The 22,083-nt window shown below is 58.0% G+C and overlaps 2 protein-coding genes across 2 annotated transcripts; one reads left to right on the forward strand and one right to left on the reverse strand.

Annotated features, from left to right (window-relative positions):
• Positions 1-601: 601 nt before the first annotated feature.
• Positions 602-7,168, forward strand: LOC119089793 (serine/threonine-protein kinase greatwall). Its single transcript, XM_037212609.1, has 13 exons — positions 602-682; positions 1,256-1,412; positions 1,531-1,622; positions 1,908-2,029; positions 2,299-2,405; positions 2,729-2,832; positions 3,380-3,457; positions 3,799-3,827; positions 4,285-4,342; positions 4,642-4,777; positions 5,434-5,547; positions 5,777-5,989; positions 6,581-7,168. Exons 1-13 carry the CDS (start codon positions 644-646, stop codon positions 6,625-6,627), a joined length of 1,296 nt encoding a protein of 431 aa, XP_037068504.1. The 5' UTR covers positions 602-643; the 3' UTR covers positions 6,628-7,168.
• Positions 7,169-8,650: 1,482 nt separating this feature from the next.
• On the reverse strand, positions 8,651-14,195 carry LOC119089794 (trypsin-1-like; the record flags this gene model as incomplete). The annotated part of the gene is made up of 6 exons (XM_037212611.1): positions 8,651-9,320; positions 11,235-11,380; positions 11,750-11,888; positions 12,442-12,577; positions 13,013-13,101; positions 13,731-14,195. Coding segments are annotated over 6 exons (1,134 nt in total), but the record flags the coding sequence as incomplete, so codon positions are not given.
• Between the last annotated feature and the right edge of the window lie 7,888 nt (positions 14,196-22,083).

Consider the following 22,083-nt stretch of genomic DNA (forward strand, 5'->3'; position numbering starts at 1 on the left):
TGCAAGTGGTGTTTTGGTATACATTGATGCACTACATGTAACTTGTGTGCCCTAATCATGCACACAGCCCATATTTTTTGGTTGGCATGTTTTTGGCAACACATGCTTTTTTTCTTATATCAAATGGTCAATCCCTGATTGCAAAGCATAATTCATGGAAAAATGTGGCCTATGTAAAACAAAATTGCAGATGCAAGATGGATATAGTTTAGACAATAAAAATTGCAAGCATGGAAATGATGAGCTTCATTTATAGTGGAGTACATTCAGATGGTTTTATTAATTGGCTAGTAGCAGGTGCTGAAAAACTTCATCAGGGTTTGCAACTTTTTCTTTAAATAGGGGGTTTCATGCATACATCCTCAGCATGGTGGGAAATATTTGACAAAAGAACATTGGTATTTAATCATGCCTGAGAGGTACAGATATAGTACTTACTGACCACTTGGTTTTCTCATGCATTCCAATAGTTCATTGCTCATTCACATTTTAGCAGCTAATACACATTTGTGTGAAAATGATACAACTATGCATATGCTGCAGCAATGGAAATACTGTCAAGGTGCTTTGGCCTAAGCTTCAGCTAAGCTTCATCTTTTTGAGCAAGATCATCTGTCTTTCACATCACTATAGATGTCCAGAGATGGATGAGATTGAAGAAATGGAAGCTGCACAGCATGAGGTAAGTTTACATGGTCTATGTAGTTTGAAACTATATATGGGATGTCCCATATGGGAGCTTCATGACCTACAGCAGTTGATGTGCCCTAAAACCCCAAATAATCATCATCATGGGATGTCCCATACTATAACCATAGTGACTGGTGGTCATTTGGGAGTCATTGTTAGCAATAAGAAGTCCTTTCCACTTGCACCTGTTTTAGATCACACTACAACAAATGTAAATCATATGATCTTGATCCCATTTGGGATTGCTTTACTTGACATTAGCCATAGTAAGGTTATTGCATTCATCTTGTTTTGTGCATCAAGTTTGGAAGCCTCCATGTCTTCAACTGCTTGATTACATGGACTTGGTTTTCTCTTCTGTGAAAAAACATTGGTACATCACAGCCCAAGCACTTTTTAAGCTACAGTTTTTGGAAGCTTTTTAAACTACACACCTTGTATGGCTTTTCATGCAGCAAACCAGTAATTTACAGGCATTTTATTGCCTGCATGCATTTCCCAGTTAGAGATAATGTGAGGTTCAGCTGTTGCTGTTGCAAACTGATTGGAAACTGCATGTTTTCAGGAGCCCACGATAGAGGATTTCGAGATATTGAAGCCCATCAGTCGCGGGGCATTCGGGAAGGTCTTCTTGGGCTGCAAGAAAGGTCACCCGGAGCATCTGTTCGCCATAAAAACTGTGAAGAAGTCCGAGATGATCAACAAGAACATGGTGGAGCAGGGTGAGTCGAGTTACGTACGTGTTTTACCTGCCTCTGGATCGATGTACCCTCTGGCGTGGCAAACATATTGAGGCTGTGTCGCCGTTCGGTGACCTTGCTGACCTTGCGTCTCCGGCAGTGGTCACAGAACGGGATGCGTTGGCCCTCCAGAGGAGTCCGTTCTGCGTCCAGATCTTCTACTCCTTGCAGTCAGCAAACAACATCTATCTGGTGAGATGGGACGACTTGCCGTTCCTGGACTTCTGTGACTCTTTGAGTGTGCCATGTCTTTCGTCAGTCTGATGCGTGTTGTGCACTTGTGGTCTGGTGCACTTGTGGTTTCAAGAAATTTTAATTCAGCCATGTGTATCTTGCTATTTGTAAGGTAGCTTAGGCTCCGCACCCTAAATAGCTTTGGTCATCGAGCCCGGACGGCATGTGCGCTCATACATATATGAGTACCAGACCGCGTAATCAGGCCTTTGTTCGGCAAATATGCGTCTGTGTCGTCCGCAGGTGATGGAGTACTTGATTGGCGGAGACCTGAAATCGCTGCTGGCCATGTACGGCTACTTCGAGGAGCGGATGGCCGCTTTCTACGTGGCCGAGGTGGCGCTGGCTCTGGACTACCTGCACACGTAAGCCCGGCGGTGGCCGCTGCTGAACCCAGCATGCAGTGCCGTGCATTGATCAGGGCTATAGCCGTCTGGGAAGAAACTGTTGTTGTACATCACCCCGTCATAGGCGGTGTCGTATAAAGTCATGGTGAGCGTTTCTCGTCTTTGTGCTGACCTCATGCCGTTACGCGGATGCTATTGTGGCATTTGCTTCTGGTGGTCGTTGACTCGCACGCAAGCTGCACAGGCACCATGCGTGAGAGCGGCTGACCAGAGGCCAACATCGGCAGCCACGGGATCACTCACCGGGACATCAAGCCGGACAACATGCTGCTGACGGCGCAGGGCCACGTCAAGCTGACCGACTTCGGCCTCAGCAAGATCAACGCTCACCGCGGTGAGGCCTCCGCGACCGTCCACTGGTGCACCAGACCCATGGCACTCAGCTGTCTGCCGTGTCCCGTGATCAACAGCGGAATCAGGGCGAGCGGGGGAGGGGACTTAATGAGTGACTGCCTCTGTGGACTTGAGTTTCCGGACTGCCGCTTCATCGGTCAGCAACGGCGATATGAAACCGGTATGTTGTGTTTATCCCGCCCGGCGAGCGTCTTGTTCGTCCGTCCGTGCCCACGCTGCCGGTCTGAGGCGCCCTCCGTTTGTGCCCATCCCACCGGTCCGTGCTTTGCTGACCGTGTGACGGCTCGCCGGCCCCCGTTACAGAGATCTCAGTGACGGACCTGCTGCGAGCCACGCCCACTGTCGTGCGCAGCAGCCTGCTGCGCACGCCCGGCCAGCTGCTGTCGCTCACTTCGCACCTCTCTTTCGTGAGCTCCGGCCGACGGCCACGGAGGGGGAGGGGGTGGCCGGCGCGTGGGTGCGACTCAGGGAAATGTGCAGCGCTGCCTCTGCTGCCTACGCGATACGTATGTGATTTCAGTCTGGGCTTTCGATGAAGAGGTTTGGGAAGTATGATAAGACGCTTTTAGACATATGGCAGTAATCTGGTGCAAACTCGCTGTCTTATGTGTGCTTCTGGCCATTCAGCTCGGTATGTTGTGTGATGTTTTAAGATGCTGTAGACATGACTTGTTTCGATTGTGGACTTTGTATTTATCATCCTCTTATCAACTATCAGAAAATGTTTGGTCCATCCCTGCCTTCCCATATTTCCTCTTGTCCACCTCCACCTCGCTGTCGGCCCGGTGCTCCTGCTTGCTTCCTCACAGAGCTGCGACAGCTTATCGCCCGGCCCGGCATCAGAGGCTTCACCTCCGCGTCCCTCGAGCGTGCCAACACTGGCGCGCAGCAGAGGCGAATGGTCTCGCCCCGTGCCATCACCCGTCACCGACGCCCCGGCCTGCGCCCGGGCAGAACTCGGACGGCAGCCCGATGGAGCTGGCCGGCTCGCTGAGCTGCGCCGACTCGGCGCTGGAGGCGGGCGGCTCGTACTGCGGCCGGGCGGCCCGGGCGCGCGCCGCCGGCAGTCTGGCGGCGCCCGTCGCCCACCTCACCCCGCGCCTGCGGAGCGTGGCCGCCGCCATCGACGACGGTCAGTCGGCCGGCCGCGCCCGAGCGGCCGCGAAAGCTGCCCACATGAGCACCGTGGTCGTTTCACACGGATTAACTATGGATTGGACGATGTTGTGGGCATACGGCAAAGGCGTGTGTAGGAATAACATAAATTTGCTCGGATTTCTGATGGCTTTTGTCGAGCATATTCAGTCATGCTCAGCGTGATATATGATACCGCGTGTATCCGCACAAACGCCGGTGGTATGATGTACTTGTAGACCAAGTTCATCGTTCAAAAATGCGCACGGTATGCCAATTATTAAGGGAAGCGTTTCGTCAGCTTTTTCGTCGGCCCCCGTGCGCCTGGTAAGCCAGTTACAGGATAAAGCACGACCGTTCTTACATGTTGACGGTTGGCCCGCCGCGCCGCCGGCAGCGGTCGGCCCGTCGCCGGCCGCTCCGGACCCGCTCACGTCGACGCCCGAGGCACGGCCGCCGAGCCGGCGCGGCCAGCACGCGCCCGAGCCGGCGCGTCCGCCGACCGCCGAGCCCGGCCGGCCGACCAAGCGGTGCCGCGCCGACTCTGCCAGCCCGCGCAGCACCGGGCTGACGGCGGCGCTCAACGGCGTGCGGCTGTCGGGCCCGGCGCCGGCCAAGCTGAGCCGCGTGGCCGCGCCGGCCAGGCCGCCGCTGCGCACCGTCTGCTTCAACTCGCTGGCGCAGACGCCGCCGCGCCGCGGCCCGGCCGCCCGCCGCCCGGCCAGCCTCGGCTCGCCCATGGATGTGTCGTTCGAGAGGGTCTGCCGCAGCACGCCCGCCACGGTACGCGCGCGGCGGCGGCAGGGCCGTCCTGGTGCGGCGCGCCGTGTGCAGCCGCGCTGACCGAGCGGGAGTCGTGCCTGAGCGCCTGGGAAGCCGTGACGATCATGTCGCTTTGGTTGAGGAGCCTCACACACATGCTGTTGGTGTGTTAAGTCCCGCATCCAATGCATCGTCTATATCAGCTCCGTGCCCACGCTCGTCCAGATTTTCCGCGGTGTGTTGGCTGACTGTCGTGTGCCGTGCTGACCGCGAGGCCACGCGTCCCCACCGTGACGCGGCGCCCGCCGGTGCGTCGGCAGCCGGCTCCGGTGACGCCGCGCACTCCGTTCCGCACGCCCAAGTCGGTGCTGCGCGGCCGGCTCCGCTCAGAGGAGACCCGCATCATCGGCACGCCCGACTACCTGGCGCCCGAGCTGCTGCTGCGACTCGGACATGGTACGGGAGGTGGAGAGGCTGCGGAGGAGGTGGGGAGGACACGCGGGAGGCCTCACCGCCTGACGCCCGAGCTACTGCTGTGACTCGGGCGTGGTACGGATGGGGAGCGGGGAGGGCACGGAGGAGGCCTCACCTCCTGGCGCCCGAGGTACTGCTGCGAGTCGGACACGGTGCGGAGGGGGAACGCGCAGGTGGTACTAGAGCAACTTGAAATCTGAGGCGCGTTCCTCACTATCAAAACGTCCCACTGCGCCATCTATACGCTGCAAAAAACTACGTCGCATGCACACGTACACGGGCACCCGTTGTTGCATAGGAGCCTGTGCCTTCGTGCGACGTAATTTGAGGAACGGTGTCCCCTTACGTTCACATCCAGGTAAAACTGAAGTACCTTGCGCCAGGGTTTTCCTGCCATATCCAGTCTCGTTGCACCACATTTTCACTCGGCCGGATACGCCGTTGCAGGGGTGGTTCGCTCTCATGTCTAGGCGATAAAGCTCTCGTTGCCTTATCCCATAAAGCCTAGTTTGTCTGCCGCCTCTGCTTCTCCTAGGTAACGCTGCCACACAAAAGTACGTTCAGACGGTGTTTAACGTGGGTTGTTCGCGTCCACCGGCGCGTCCGCCGTGCCCTGACGGGTCGGTATTGTGTTCCAGGTCCCCCGGTCGACTGGTGGGCGCTGGGCGTCTGTCTGTTCGAGTTTGTGACGGGCATCCCGCCATTTAACGACGAAACGCCGGAGGCCGTCTTCCAGAATATCCTCAAGAGAGGTATGGCCTGGTGGTTATGTGCAAACACTGAGAACGCGGGAAGGTCGGAGCCAACTCGTCCTCGCCTGCTCACGACCCATTAAACCATCGTTTCACCATTCCCCGCGACCCGTCCGCTCCCACTGCCTGCCGTACGTCTGAGCATCCTGTCGGCCGTAACGCTGACCGTACCCTGTCCCCCACCCCCGCGGCGCCGACCCGGCCCTGACCACGCTCCGCCCCGCGGCAGACATTCCTTGGCCGGACGCCGGCGAGGCGCTCTCGGCCGCGGCCGTCTCGGCCGTGGACGAGCTGCTGTGCTTCGAGCCGGCGGCGCGGCCGGCGCTGGCGCGCGTCCGGCAGATGGCCCTGCTGACGCCGCTCGACTGGGACCGGCTGCTCGAAGGCCCCGGTCCGTTCGTGCCCAGCCCCGACGACGCCACCGACACCACCTACTTCGACCGTGAGTTCGACGGCGACGGCGGCGCGCGGCGTGATCAGATGTAGAGATCCGAGGCCCACCTGCACGCTCGGCCCGTTAGTGGGCTCTGACCTCGCCTACTCTGTTGGGCTTTGCGCGCGTGGAACGTGAGATGTGTATGCATGCTGTCAGGGGCTTGCGTTTTTTTTTTGTCGCTGTTCAGCACTCTAATTTAGCGGTTGGCACATTGCAAGCACTGAATTTTTCCGATTTTGTCTTTTATAGTGTTTTGTATGTTCACAACTTGTTGCCAGCTTGCTCATCTTGATTCAGATATGCAGCGGTGCCGCTTAGACGAAAGTCAGATGCAATATTTGCACATTCGCTCACAAAGTCTGTCGCTAAAGGAGCCACCGGAGTCCGAGACTTCACAACACCCTCAGGGGATAGTGCTTCCGATCAGATGGTTGAGCAAACCGCTCGTGCTATAAGTCGTCACGCGCATGTTTGTGAATCGCGGCTGTGATTTCACCTTTGGTTAGGTGCCGTTGAAGGCACAAAGTCACAGCTGCTTTAACGTGAGTGCCGCTCTTTGAATCTGTACTTGCACTAATGGTTCGCCGTTTGTTCCAGCGCGGAATAACCTCCAACACCTCACGGTGTCTAACTTTGACGTGTAGAACACCGGGTGTGGGGGCTCCTCGGTTCGCTGCAGGGGCACAACTCGTCCGGCACCTTGTGCGTCGATTTCTGCGAATTGTGTGGCGTTCGCCTGATTGATGGCGCGTGTTCTGCGCAGAGTTTTATACGCCTCGCCCGCTACGCAATTGCTTAACGATGTCTCTGTGATGTGGTAACAGCGTCGGCAGCCGACCTGCGGCTGTTCTCCCGGCGCGGGGCGAGTGCGTCGTTCATAATGCAAGCCTCCTGTCAGAGCCCATCGTGACTGGTTGATCCGTGCCGAAGGGCGCCTTAAGCTGGCGGTGTGGAGTACGGGGCAAATCCGTGCGGCGCGCGCTGTCCCCGGCGTATGTCTTTAGTCAAGCGGATGTTTGGGGGTCAGCCGGGCGCAACAACTCTTACGAATGTATGCGGGTCATGCGCGAGATTGACATTAATCCGGCTTGCTGGGCCCCGCGGTTTTAATTTTTATAGCTGTATTGCATATGTGATGCTGGAGATCAGCTTGGTTTGTGTGTCACTGCCAAAGGGTCACTTGAATAAACCCCAGACTGATGTATTGTTTGTGTTATGTGTGGATGTTTTGGACAGGGGCCTGCTGAAACACAAACGTTCTGTCTGACCTGCGACATTCACTTGTGAAGTTGCCCTCGACCTACCCAGCCGTCTTGCCGACGATCGTTACCAACCCTTCCCACTGGCCAGCGGTCCAATATTCGGCCACTTGGGTGGCAGGGATGTCGATATTTTTTCATGTGCTACACCCATGTTGGGGCTCACTATTGCCCCTCCCCTTGCTCAAAATCAGCCAGTCAGCACCAAACCGGGCTGCTGTCAACCCAGTACGTAAGCGCCTCAGACTTGACAGACGGGCTGGGCAGGTCAGATGTCTGGGCTCGGCGTCAAAGGGCAACGGATTAATGCCAATCAATTGCGTGCTGAGGCCATCAGAGAGCCAGGATTATTATAGCATGAATTTATATTCATATCCTGCGCACCCTGCTGGATGAATTTTGAAACGCTGCCGCTGACTTAAAACCAATCTAAATTGCGATGGGTGGGGCATGGAGAGGAATGAAGAACGCCCCCTCTCCAAACGTATTAAACGTGTTACCGGGGTGCTGTGCTGCGTTTCGTTAAGGTGCGTACTCTTCCCTCCAGGTTCGTTTGCCACCGTGGGTAAGCAACCCAACGGATATACACCGTACTCGTTTGGTATTGTGGAGCCCAGCTGCGAAGGTAGTTCTGCTACCGTGCGATCTTTGCCAACACGCGTTTTGGGTTTCCGAACTGTGAGCAATTGCTGTCTGGGCCGGTGCATTGACTACACAGGCTCAGTAAGGGGCAAGATGTGCATGGGGTCACCCTACCACCCTCCTCCCCCCACCCCTCACCCCCTCTGCGTCCGTGGTACGGGCTGCAAAACTTACCGTATGTATTGAGTTTTACACCAGACAGTATATTCTGAGTCATACCCTACACATAGTTTTGTTTGCATCACGTGAGTTGTCTTAGAGAAGTGAAAGTCTAAAGCAATACTAACCGGCATATTCGTACGAGTTCATACTCAACGGCACATGAAGTTTCCGCCAAAAGTCAATCAACCGAGCAATGTCTGATTCACATATTACACTTGAGATCGGGACATTCTCGTACAACGGCTTAAGAGCGCTCAGTAGCATCGTTTCTTTACGCAAAGGTATTACCCCAGCATGGGGTGACTGCAACGCAAGGCGTCAGTGTACGTCGATATTTCGATCAACTCGCACCTCACGAATTCAAGTTCTTGGGAAGAACTTTTGCTATGCCGTGTACTTTTGAGCCCCAGCGCCAAATAATTTCTTTGTCTCACTTGGTTTTGTTGCTGATGACACACCCTAGTACACAGTGGCTAATGCAGTGAGTTGTTGAAATTTGTTTGATTGTCACTTAATGCCTGGAATGTGCTAACAGCTCAGATTCAGTCAGAAGTGCCCTCTTGTCCTCTTAAATGTTCTTACTGCCTATGATTAGACGATAGTACATGATCCGGTAGTATATTTTCACAGTATAGATGTGACAAAACCACAGCGTTTTTCTGTAAAAAGCCGTCGCGTTTTGGTCTCGCCACCAATGGACCTAATGTGACGGTTCAGCGAATGCATTGACCTGTAAGACGTTAGATATTTCCAAGTCTTCGTCATCAGTCTAGAATGACATGGCGAGGCCTGGTACACCCACTTACTCCCACACGCCCACACACACGCGCACACGCACACAGACCCTCTAAACGCTCATCTCATCACACCAGTGCAGAAGGAAAACCCACATGGCCGACTTGGCGAATGCGATGAAGTCTTGAAGATTATAATGCGCCGTCTGTCTTTTCCGGCTCTGCGACGCTCGAGAAGGGAGCGAGCCCGCCTGTCCCCCCCGCGGAAAGGCACTCTCCGACACGAAGTCCACGATATCACACGATGCCCCCGCCGGCCATCGGCCTCCGTTCGCCCGCGTGTCTTGGGTGGCGGCCGCCGCGCGCGCCGCCCCACCCGTCCTAGTAGGCGGCCCTGTTCCTATCAATCCAATCACGCAGCTTGGCTACACGGGTGTAGACGCCGGGGTACTGGGCCTTGCCGCAGCCGATTCCCCACGAGACCACGCCCACCTGGTACACCACACCCGCCACCCGCATCAGTGGGCCGCCAGAGTCGCCCTGCCGGCAGAGGGAGCACGTGAGCACAGTGCCAGACGGAGCACCAGTAAACACACCGACGGCAGAGGGCACACGTGGAGCAAGGCGACAGCACACGAACAGGCGTCGACAGATGCAGCGCATGACCACGCTGACAAGGGCGGCATACGTCAGAGGACCATCAGCCGCTCTGATGGCAAAGGGATCCCGCGCATTGCCAACAGGAACGACACGCCAGCAGGCCCGACAGGCAGCCCGCACGCGCCACATGTGCCGGCCACCGATGACGATAACTGAACCTTCAAGGAAGCGCCGACAGCGGAGGTCATCTAGCTCGTCGATGGCGTAACATTTCAGACAGTCGAATCAATCTTATCACGAAGTATCGGGCCTGCCTAATTGTTGTACGGTTCGCCGCCACGTCGCCCCCCGCCGGCGTGACCCGCCTCTGTCTCGCTGCGCCCCCGGCTCCTCGCGGGGTGACGGTGCACATTGTTCTCTAATCGCGCCGTCTCTGCCGCGACCGCATTCCGATATCAGTCTGCTCGGCCGTCCATTAGAGGCGCCGCTGCAGCGGCCGCGCGCGTGCGGATTTTCCATCCGGTCTGACCGGCCTGGGATGTGCGGCGGCGGCGGCGGCTGACGCCCCGGTCCGCGGTGGTGGTCCGCCTCCGAGGCTGGAGCCGCAAGCCGTTATCGGGCTCGGCTGTGCGGGTCCGGTCCGGACTGAGGGGGTCTGGTCCGGAATGTGAGAGTCGGGTTCGGTCCGGACTGAATGAGTCTGTTCCGGGTGTAACAGTCCGGTTCGGTCCGGACTGAGGTAGTCTGACCAAGGGTATGGGAGTTTGTTTCCATCTGCGTGACCCCGGTCCGGACAGTAAGAGTTCTGCCTGGGATATCTTGATCAGTTTCAAGCAGTGGGGGTCCGGTCCACACTGTGGACCAGATTCCCACAGAGAGTGTCAAGAGTGCGCGTCCGTTCCGGGATATGGGAGTTAGGTCTGGACTGTGTTGAGTCCGGTCGGGACTATGCGAGTCTTGCTTGGCGTGTGAAGGTCTAGCCCGGATTGTGTGTCTCCGATCCGGACTGTGTGTTCCAGTCCGGACTGTCTGTGTCCGGTCCGGACAGTGTGTGTCCTGTCCGGACAGAGTGTGTCCTGTCCGGACTGTGTGCGTCCGGTCCGGTCCGTGTGTTCCAGTCCGGACAGTGGGTGCCGGGCCCGGACTGTGTGTGTCCAGTCCGGACCGCATATGTCCGGTCCGGACTGTATGTGTCCGGTCTGGACCGCATATGTCCGGTCCGGACTGTGTGTATCCGGTCCGGACCGCATATGTCCGGTCCGGGCCGTATGTGTCCGATCCGGACCGTATGTGTTCGGTCCGGACTGTGTGTGTCCGGTCCGGACCGCATATGTCCGGTCCGGTCTGTGTGTGTCCGGTCCGGACCGCATATGTCCGGTCCGGACTGTGTGTGTCCGGTCCGGACCGCATATGTCCGGTCCAGACTGTGTGTGCGCGGTCCATACTATGTTCGCCGGAGCTTTTGGCCAAAAGGCATGCCTGTGTGAACTTGGCAATTATCTTTAATTACAAGATTCACTCCTGATTGATGTGTTTAAAAACGTAGCGTTTCACGTGTTTGTGTTATCTCCCGCGTCTTTCACCCCTCACGCTTAAACGGTTTTTCAGAAGACGCCTCCGTTTTGCTTTTCGAATCCATGCTGAAAATGCGTTCGACCCAGCTATCCATGCTATCCATGCTATCCTGCCACCCATACTACCGCGGCGCCGGTATCGTTTCTTTTCCACGCGGATCTCGGGCGACGCCGTCCGGCCCCGTCACTGAGCTCGCTCCGCCTCTCGCCTCCGGACTGCGCTCGGTCCCCCCGCGGCAGCAGCTCCCCCCCCCCCCCCCCTCTGTCGCTGGGTACTCACACTGCACGAGTCCTTGCCCTGGCGGCCGGCGCAGAGCATCGAGTCGATGATGCCGCCGGGCGCCGACGCGCCGTACGTCGCCCTACACTTGTCGTTCCTCCACACCTTGAGGCTGACCTTCTGCAGGATGGACGGCTGGCGGCCGCCTGCGGGGCGCACGCGGCGTCAGTCACGCGCGAGCCCGGCAGCGGGCGGCAGCCGTCGGCGCCCAGTGGAGCTGAGCACCTCTGCCTAACATCGCTCCGTCCGCGCAGTGCAGAGTTGTGCCCAGCGGAGTTTGTTTGGTGAAATTGCAATGACTGGGCGCGAGAGCGACGTCTAGGGGATCAACGTGAAAACAACGCAATTGTGGAGCACAAGAAAGCTGCCGACCTTGCATGCTACGCAATGAACCTCCAGAAAACCGATAGAACAGATCGAATAACCACATGCGATCGTGCACTCCTTTCCCTGGTCCGGCTTGGCCTCAGCTAGTCGCTGCCTCCCGGCTGTGACCCCCAGTCTGGGTGACTCACCCTCGCGCAGGCTGCCCCAGCCGGCGACAGTGACAATCTCGCCGGCGTACGTGCTGCTGCCCGAGTCCAGGCACACCGGCCGGATGTTGGTCCTGAACTCCACGTCCTTGGTGAGCGTGATCAGCGCGATGTCCGTATGCTGCAGGCGGGAACGGAAGCAAACTGCTGGGGGGTTCTATGGAGACACTACGTCCTTGCAGAGAATCGGACAATTTTGTCTTTGATGTGACAGCGGCAAAGATATGACTTTCTCTTCAGTCACTTGTATTTTTTGTGCGTCCAAAATATAATGACCTTTAACGGTATTCGTATTGATTTTCACGTTGCTTTTGAACACACTCGGAGGAGAACACCGCCGCCGGACCGTTTTTGTTTGACGGCCAGTTGTGTGTCTGTGTAGCACGGCCAGAAACTTACCTTCTGTCGGAATTACAATTACACGCTATAAACAAAACCTAACAACCTGCAATCCTGGGCTGCTCCTTGCGATTACATAACAGAGTGCAGTGCCCCAGAACGATGGACATAACATGATGTGACGCTCCGGTGCGATCATGAAGTTATATGCCGGACGTGGTTAGTCAAGGACAAGGTCAGTGTATGAGCAGCGCGGTCGCGTCCTGCATGGCCTCTCCTCGTATCCTGAATCCAGCATGCAGTCAGCTGGCTCGCCTTAGCCACCGACTCCTCACCAGTGTCTTCTCGGAGAAGCCCTTGTGGCGCACGATCCGCGCCACCTTATACGTGGCGTGCTTGGCCTCGAAGGGCGAGCTGATGTCGTGGTCGCCCACCCGCACGAGCAGCTGGGACACGTCGTAAGAGCTCATGCTGCGGACAGGGCCAGTGTCAACCGGCGGGCTGGCGGCAGCCGCGCCAGAGCAGGCCGCTCGACGGCCGTCTGGAGATGACGACACCGGTGCTGCTGACACCCTGTCAGAGGGCACCGAAGCAACGCGAGCTTGACGGCCGGCCCGAAGCGGGCTTCTGGGGACTCATTTAAACGCTGCGAGTATCAACGCAGCGTGGTGGAAACGTACGACGTGCGCCCATGCGCCACTTTTGTACTTTTTTAACTGAGACTGCCCAGAGACGCACGTTAGAATGAACGGAAAGAGCCAAGGGCAGCTGCCAGAAACAATAAACCACGAAGAGGTTTCAACACAGCAGTCGTTGCAAGGTTCTAGACATGGGCAGTTGAGTGACAGCAAACAAACACGACTTAACCAACATAAAGCACGTGCGGGCAGGGAATGAGGTTCTTACTGGGCCACGCAGTGAGCTGCCGTCAGGATGTGTCGCTTGTCGATCAGAGAGCCGCCGCAGAACTGTCGGCCGCTCTTGAAGATGCCCGCCTGCGACAAGGGGCGAGACTGAGCTTCTCCAACAACGAGGGGCGAGACTAAGCTTCTCCAACAGGTCGTGCTGCAAGCTCAGCCGCGTCATCACCTAGCGGCCAAGGACTCCGCAAATGGATGGACGCGTGGGGCTCCGATGAAAGGCTTCCCGACTTATCCTTACGGGTGTGGAGGAAGTATGCAGAAAGGTACTGATGGTCGCAAGAGTTGAGATAAGCTATTAAAACATTCGATGCCAGCTAAGACTTGATTTTAGCAACAGGACGCTTATAAGTCAGTGCTGATGATTCCATGGTTCGCATGACTAGATGCGGTATCTGCATTGACCACCTGTGGGCTTGCACTAATGCTCAGCTGGAAGCTTGCCTTCTACAAAAAGTCGAGTATTATCATACAATTCAAAAGCGTACTTCACTCAATGTGGCCGTATTTAGCTAAGCGTTCTTCATCCAATGGAACTCGCGGAGCACTCACAAAGCAAGCAAATTTGTCCAATGTTGCCGCCCAGACGCTTCTAAGCCAAGAGAACTCGCTGGAGACCCATCTCCCGTGGAGACCTCACTCTGGTCAGCCGCCGTACCAGTTACCAGGGGCTCATAAGCCGCAGGAGCCTGCTCTCCACTCACCAGCCAGGGGAACTCGCCCTTCGCCGCCTGCGTGCCGCCCACGATCCTGTCGGCGCCCTCGGTGCTGCGCGTGCCGCACGCGCTGAACTGTCCGCCGCCGCCGCCGCCGCCGGCGGCAGCGGGCGGCGTCGGTCTCTTGGTAGTGGTCACTGGCTTCTTGGTCGTCTCCCACCACTGCGTGGCGCCCGGCGGCTTGGGCGCTGCTGTCGGCCTCTTGGTCGTCTCCCACCACTGGGTGGCGCCGGCCGGTGGCGCGGTCGGTCTGGTGGTGGCCGCCGTCGGCCTCTTGGTCGTCTCCCACCACTGGGTGGCGCCGGCCGGCGGCGCGGTCGGTCTGGTGGTGGCCGCCGTCGGCCTCTTGGTCGTCTCCCACCACTGGGTGGCGCCTGCCGGGCGGTCAGTGACCGGCGCTGGCGCCGAGCTCGGCGTACTCTGCCACCAGTGGGTGGGCGCCGCCGGCAGGCCGGGCGGACGCGGCTTGGAGGTGGGCGCGCCGGGCACCACCGCCGGCGGCCGCGCCGTCGTGCCGCCAGTCGCCTGCCACGCGTGCGTGATGAACGCCGGGATGCCAGGCGCCAGCGTCGGCGCCTCGGCGCGCTCGCTGGTCCCCGACGGTGCCCTCGTGGTCTGCCACCACTGCGTGCTGCCGGCGGCCGGACGCCTGGTGGTGGTGGCCGCGGGCGCCGCCGCCTGCGTCGACTGCCACCAGTGCGTCGGCGCCACCTGCTCAGTAGACGTCTGCCACCACTGCGTGGACGCCTCCGCCCGCTGGGTGGAGGCCGCCTGCGTGGTCTGCCACCACTGCGTGGCAGCGGCGCCGGCCGGCCGCGGCGTGGTGGGAGCGCTGCCGACGCCGAGGCCTGGGCAGCAGACGCCGCGCACCGACGGCTCGCCGCGCCGTGAGGACGAGTCGACGGCCGTGCAGGCCCCCAGCGTCCTGTCCAGGCTGTTGGGGTCGTCCTCGGTCGTGTCGCGCGTCCAGCGACAGGTCGAGCGCGTCAGGCACAGGCCGCTCCTGCCGGGCGACGGCAGGCTAGAGCTCGCCCTTGTATGGGCAAGGTGGGACAGAGGTAGGCGACGGGCACAGGACATAGGTAAAGACCGCTTACGGGTGCAAGGTGAGGCTAAGGGGTGGCCTTCAGGAATGGGCTGGACTAAGCCTTTCCTGTGAGTCAGGCGGAGCCATAGGACTCCCCGTGCAGTGTGCCGAGTCTCCGGCCTTCGCATGGCGACAGGACCGAGTGCGGGCTCGTCCCCGGGGACGGGGGATGCCGTACACAACTGCTGGGGATGGGATAAGTGTAATGACCCGTCGAAGGGCGTGGCAGATGCAATTCCTGTACAAGGGCCCGACAGCGGCTTTTCCTTGAAACGATTCAGAGGAGGAGCTAACTGACAGAGAACAAAGCACTGATGCTGGTGCATTACATGGCAAACATCGAGGAATATATGACCGCCAGTCACGACGGCACTCTCCACCAAACCGATCACCGGCCGCTCCAGTAAAAGCGGCGAAAACATCAGATTGGCCCAACCGGTTATACACACCTAATTTATGTATCCAGGTATGGTGCAAAGCGGAGCAGAGGGAGGAAGCTGCGGAGCAGGAGAACAGCATGGCACATAGGACAGCTCAGCTGCAATGAGCCGTCCTAGTTATTTTGGTTGGCAGTGAGTCTAGACATAACAGGCTGGCCTACCACCGTCCGTTTTGTTTATTTGGGAGCTATCTTTTGAGATTCGATTCGCACATCTAGCGTGGGGCACGTGATGGCCACCTACCGTCCGTCCGCCGTATTACAAGTAGCGGTGACTCCTGCTGGGAGGCCGGGCCAGCCGGGCGGCACCACCGACTGCGGGTAGTTGGGGTACTTGGGCCATAGCTGGCGCTTGTCTCGCACGACGTCCTGCAGATCGGCAGCTGAAACAGCGGCGGCGCGGCGTCAGATGCGTCACCACGAGCGCCATCTGGGGGTCTTGGTGGCATGTGCCGACTCATCACGCCGAGGGTGACTCGGGGACTCCTCCCGGGAGTATGTCAGATTCATCACCTCGTGGGCGATGCAGGCGCCATTCCAGAAACCGTGGGTGAGCTGAGCGGGTGCAGCACCTCTGAGCGACCTGGGGCTCCTCTCAGGACCACATCAGGTGCGGCACCCGTGGGTGGGCGGCAAGGCCCCGTCCCGGAGACGTCCCCCGGCGCCGCCCGGGCTGCCGGATGCTGCCGACCGAACTGGGTCGACGTGAGGGAGAGAGCGCCGCTGCCCCCTCCCCCGGCTGACCCGCCCCGGCCTGTTCCGGATGCGCCGGAGAGAGCGCCGCACGGGCGTCGTACCAGCCCCGCCACGCTCAGGGGGCTCCCGGACGTGCAACGTCGGCTCCTCGCATCGCCGACGGTGTCTCGGGGGTGGCACGCTTCCCGCGCCGCTTCCTTCTGGCCATAACTATCGGTGGTGGAGTCTCAGTAGTACGCCACATTCCGCTTCACTGCTCCAGTCGTAGACTTGGAGCTGTGAACCTGGGGTGTCGCAATTTGTCCACAGTTTGTTTAACCTCTTATAGCTTGGGACAGTTTGACTGCGAGGTAACACTGCTGTTCTCTGAAGCATTGTGAGATAATTTTTGAATTGCCATTTTAGATGGCGTACTGAACATTCGATCGATTTCTGGATAATGGCCCAGTGCAATTGCACGTGCGGTGTTCCTTCGCCGCGCGTCAGGCGATGGGCTTCTCCCCAGCGATACAGAGTTTTAGAAGCGCTCGAAGAAGTCAATTCACGCTGACTGACTTCCTGGTTTTCCAGTTTTCCAAATTCCCCGAACATTCCGAGGCAGCACCGCACTTTTTATGTCATATTGGGATCCACCACTCACTCACCTGTCCAAAGCGGCCCTAGTAACACATCCAGATCCTGACAGGCCTCAGCAATGTCTCTGTGTCATCTCCCCGAAATAACCTCGAGAGAGAGAGAGCTGTAACTCAACGCACTGGGAAATCTGATTGGGGGGAGCGGGCTCCCAACCGGCGGTCGAAGCGACGTGAATCAGAATTCAGGCGTCGCATCGTCTTCATACCCTACCAGCATAGCTGTAGTGCCGCAATTACATGGCGGCGCTGACTCATGTGACAGGAATCATGCGCGGCCAATTTCCAGCTCAAGTCAGGTGATCATGGTACATTTTGAAGGCCAATTTCCAGCGCGACGTTGCGTGTCAGACATTTTTTCATGGATTCAACTTGCCATGTCCAGACTCTTTGAGCCGATGCGTAAGCTCACTTTAGTAGCGTAATCCATTCCGGAATGACGCTTGAGGTTGGTCATGCGCCGTTGATTGAACGGCATCTCCTCGTAGACTTGCTCTCTGTTCGCACAACATTCGTCTGCAGGTCACGACCTGCAGGGCGCTGCGCAATGAATGCATCGGGGATAAATCTTGCAGGAGTTACGATACTTAACGGCGCGTTGTGTCTGGCTGGCACGGAGCCAAAATGCACCGATGTGAGTGAACTCTGGCGCCAGTCGTGGGTGCTGCGGCTTAGGCTACGTCCGCACCTCGACGGGCATGACGCCTCTGGCAATGCTTCTGGTACAGTGTCTGACAACGGTATTTGAATGCCGACGACTCCCGGGCTGCGTCTTGCGCTGCGGGGTACGAGCCGGCTGGCAGCCGTTGCAGCACCGTAACGCTGGGCGTGCACGCCGCAGGAGTAACGGGAAGCTGTCCGCGGCCGGGCCGCTGCGCGGTTCCGGTCCTGTCCGCGGCCGCCGCCGCCGCGCGGTTCCGGCCCTGTTCCGGCCGGTGCCTCCGCCGCTCCGGTAAGCCGTCGGCTGGCGCTGACTGGTCGGGCCGGCCACGGTGATCCCGCGCTCTGTCGGACTCCGCGGCACTGGAACTCCGCGGCATGGAAATGTGACTGGAGTGGCGTGAAATGCTTTTGTATGCACGATATACCGTGCACTGGATCAAGGCGGCGTAAACCTGTCGTGACGCGCCGGTTAAGTTGTAATGTTTCACTTATAGCAAAGTGGGCATTTTCCAATAAATAAAACACCACGGTTTTTCATGAGTAACTTTTCGACCAAACATAAAGCGCCGTAACAAGCACGTACTGTCTAACAAAACGCTGCCGCTGCCGCTGCATGTAGAGGACTGCGCTTTGCATAGTCGTTGCACATGCGTCCCGTTACGGGATTACGCCTCCCGCTGCTGCATTCGGCGGCGTCGCACCACGTGGCGGTCTTGGGAACGGAGCGGTCCCATGACCTCTCGGCTGACGTCGCAGGGCTGCTGCCTTGGCAGTGACCTTGCGGCCCGGTGTAAAGAGCGACCGAGGTGAGTGACCGCGCGGGCGAGCTGGGCCGGCTCGCTGCGCCACGCCGCGCCCAGCGGTCGGGCAGCGGCCGAACGGGCCTGCCAACCGCCCAACGACCTGCCCCTCCCCTCCGCAGGGCTGGCAGTCAGTCCGGACAATGCAGGGATGGACAGAAGCTTTCCGAGATAACATCGCTCGGGGTGCGAGAACTGGAAGACAAAGACGAGGCAGAACGAGTGCGCACATAGGTAATCAGTCGGTGGCACGCGCTCGGGTCTTCACTCGACGGCCGGCCAGCGGCGCTTCCGCAGCCCGCTCCTCGTGGGTCAGCCGCCGGGGTCGGTGTCGCAACTGGCCGAACGGGCAACGGCCGGTCGGATGGGCTGACCGGGCGCGCGCGAGGCGCGGAACGAGTTCCAGCTGCGCCGCGCGATGCCGCAAGGCCGCCGCGCGCGCCGTTTTTGTGGCGCACGTTCGTCGCGCTGCGCCGCGTCGGCAGCGCCAGTGGGCTACTGCGCACCGGCGTCGGCGCTGTTTTGTCGGCCTCCGCCGGGCGTCGGTCCGAGAGATGGCCCAGTAAAAAAAGAGGCCCGCTGATGTCGACCGTTATATAACCTCTACGGACGGCGATGCCGTCGGCTGGCGGCCCGCCCTAGAGGCGGCTGCCGCGATCCAGTCCGAGCCTGAGTTCCGGCCCGCGCAAGTGCCGCTGGTCGACAGGGCGCTCGCCATGCTACCCAGGGGTGTGTTGATTGCTGCAGAGTCTTTAGGGTTTTCTTCACGCCACCCTGCGTTCTTTGAGCACATCAGGAATCTGTTGGCCCACATAGAGGGCAACAGATTCCTGATGCGCTCAAGACGCTCATCAAGCTACCCAAGGGTCTACCGATCGCTGCATAGCTTCCCGGCCTTGTAGTTTTTCACGCGATCCTGCGTTCTTTGAGCACGTCAGGAATCTGTTGGCTCGCACAGGGGCCAACAAATTCCTGCGGACAAATTAAGATTTGTCCGGAGTTCTGTCTGTCGGGACTAGTCTCCATCCCGGCTCGCCGGAGTCCATCCGTCGGTCTCCGGTCGTCGCCGGCTCCGCTCTGCCCGTGAGTCCTGGCGCTGTCGGCTCGGCTCTCGCCGCGGGACGTCCCGCCCTCCTCCTGGAGGCCCGGCCCAGCCGACGCGGCGTCTCCCCCTCCCTCCCACCAGCGCGCGCTGCCGACCGCTTCTGGCCCCCAGAACGAGTTCTCCGACATTGTCAGCGCGGCCAGGGTTAATGATCTCTCGGACGGTGCCGGGCCGCACGTGATCCACATTCGGCGCCGTGGGGTCGAGCCCACCCCGCCGCGCCGCATCGCCTGCGCCTGTCCCGCTCGCGACGCGAGATGGCTCTGCCGATTGCCGCGCGGTCGGATCTCTGACGTCTCCGCGGCGCCGCGCGCCTGTCATCTGTGTTTGGCGGGTTCCGTTTGATTCTCGTTTGCTCGACTTCCCTCGCCCTGTTCTTGTGGTAGGGTGGTAGGCATTGCGTCGCGAACTGGTCTACAGGCGATTAAGAGTGTGTGTTTACTGCTCGGGTAACCGGGTATTGAAAGAAGAGAGATAGGTGGGCAAAGGGACAAGTCGGAAACCTCAAAACGAGGGCGCTAGAGGAACTGGGGAAAGATAAAGTTATCTTATAGATGTGAAAAACAAACAGAAATCATCCAGACTGCTGCAAAATCACTCCCTTTGCTCATCTCTGGACACTTCTTCCGCTACCGCTCCCATATGACATCGACCCAGCTGGGGCGCCTCTACAGTCTGGCTGTTCCCAGTGAGATGTCCGTCAAGTCGCTGGCTTTCCTTCTACACTCAGGAGAACTGATACCGATTTGACCGCCCTCGGCCCGCATCGTAAGCATGCGACACGCGGTGTGTTCTGAATTTGAACATAAGCGGCTTGCTTGAACGAACCATGTGAGCATCAGGAAACGATACAAAAACCACAGCGGACAGGTTTTGTCCAATCGGAATGCCAATCTCACTAAGAATAAGTTTGGCCGGCTGCCAGGCGTGCGGTATTGAAAAATGGGAAAATTAAGCCGTTGGAAAGCGGTTTCTGTAGTTTGCAAGCACCGATTTAAATTGACGTATCAATCACTGACTCAGGTAATCTCAAGTCCTTTCCACATTGTTCCTGCCTGCAAGGATTTTGAGCTCGTTTTTATAACATTTTTATCACGCTGCGTTAAAAGCAGATGCCTTTTCCTCAGTTTCCGTCGTTAGTGCAAGAGATCACGCCGGCTCTGCTAGCCTTCCGGCTCCACGTCTGCTCCGTTTTTTAGCGGGCGGCGACCGGCGGCGGTGTCGGTTCACTGACCTTGTTCCCGCCTGCACAGCCGCCGCGGTCGGCCGGCTCGGCCTCGGCCCGGCCCCCATTCCGACGGAGAGACATCGGCGTCCTCTGAACGTCACGGAGAAGCAGGCGACGCCGCGTCCGCGCTCCCACGAGTTGTGCCCGTCCGAGGCCCGGTCCTCGGAGACGGAGGAGGGTAGACGGCGGAACAAGATGAGAAAAGATGGAGGAGAAAGGGAGGATAAGAGAAGGAGAGAGAGAGAGAGAGAGAGACAGGCCACCCACCATGGACCGACGCTTGTTGATTTTTCTGGTGCATCTGAGTCATTACTCACGAGGAACCTGACCGTCCGACTGTCACGGATGACCCGCTCCGCTAGACATAACCGTTTTGGTGATGAGCGATAATGATGCGGGCTCGGGCCGAGATGTAGGCCGCGGGCGGGTCCCGGAGAGAGACTGCAGTGGACACAGGTCAGTAGCACGGGAGACTGCAACGGAGACTGGCGTTATATCACTGTGTCGACCTGTTCGGTATGGAACTGGGCTGACGCATTTGCCAGCGCCCTGGTATGTGCTATCGTGTAGATGCCACTTGTGCTCTTGCTTGAGCCGGGCTGTCAAGTCTCGACATACAGACGCTGCAGGCCCCTGAGAGCGTAATAAAGTTTTACATTTGTAACGCCCGCTCGGAAAACACTATCTCCGTGCTGCTCTCAAAGCTGTTAGATGGCAAATATTCCTACATGAGGTGTTTAGCCGCCTCTCGTCAGAGCTAGCTTAAGCTAGCTTAAACGCCCGTGCGTTTAACGGGCGTGGCTAGCTGGAAGTGTCCCCAGAGCCGGGCGTCGCCGCTGTTTTGTTCCGCCATGCTTCAGAGATCGCGGCGGTCCGCCCGCCGGCCGGTGCCATTCCTGCCCGGCCTTAACGAGAGTATTTACTCTCCTGGCCTTGTCCTCCAGCGACGCATGGCCATGAGGCCGTCGCCTTGAACTTGACAGTCGGATTCATGGCCGCCGCCCGGGCGGAGCGTCCACAACAAACGCCACGGAAGCGTCACGGCGCGGCGCCGGACGCTGCAGACCGCGTGCCGGCTCGACCAGAATCCGATTAGTCGGCTGGCGGCGGCGGCGTAATGCCGGTAGCGGGAATACCCAGCAACATTCAGGGCAAGGCAGCATGAGAAAATGCGATTACGTTGTAGAACAATCGGTTGCATGTGGTTACATATAGCGGGCATGTAGTATGAGTGATCAGGTACTAAAGTTGATGATAAGATTATGCTCACGCTAAAGTGATCAGAGAGAATGAGTGTCAGGATCAATCAGTACATATTCAGTAAAATTAATTACAACAGGAAGGTAACGGAAATAATGACGAATAGTGCAAGATTTTTGTCTTTCCTTGTATAATTGCACCAATTTCATCGTAAAATTGCTTTGATGATCATGATGTTTCGAGGGTAGTTCAACATCATTAATCCTCATTTACTCTAACGCCACGCTCTAGCAAAAAAGTAAATGCATTTTAACAACGTCAGGCTTTCATTATTGAACCAAAGGAACCAACCTCATTCTGGGGATTCAAATAAGCGGTCATCAAACGCTTTTCTCAGCTTCTTATAAAATAGTTTGCACCCATACACAGCGAACTTCTCATTAAAGTTCGTGACGGTGCACCTAATTTCGGAATGACAACACAATTCGTTT

Source organism: Pollicipes pollicipes, unplaced genomic scaffold (assembly GCF_011947565.3).
Source record: "Pollicipes pollicipes isolate AB1234 unplaced genomic scaffold, Ppol_2.1 Scaffold_3087;HRSCAF=3621_pilon_pilon_pilon, whole genome shotgun sequence".
Taxonomy (NCBI): Eukaryota; Metazoa; Arthropoda; class Thecostraca; order Pollicipedomorpha; family Pollicipedidae; genus Pollicipes; species Pollicipes pollicipes.

Bases quoted from the DNA above. Each gene is read 5' to 3' on its own strand.
- LOC119089793 (XM_037212609.1), top strand. From the start codon at position 644: ATGGATGAGATTGAAGAAATGGAAGCTGCACAGCATGAG. The intron at 1,413-1,530 runs GTGAGTCGAGTT...CGTCTCCGGCAG, and splicing joins CAAGAACATGGTGGAGCAGG to TGGTCACAGAACGGGATGCG. The intron at 2,406-2,728 runs GTGAGGCCTCCG...CCCCCGTTACAG, and splicing joins CAAGATCAACGCTCACCGCG to AGATCTCAGTGACGGACCTG.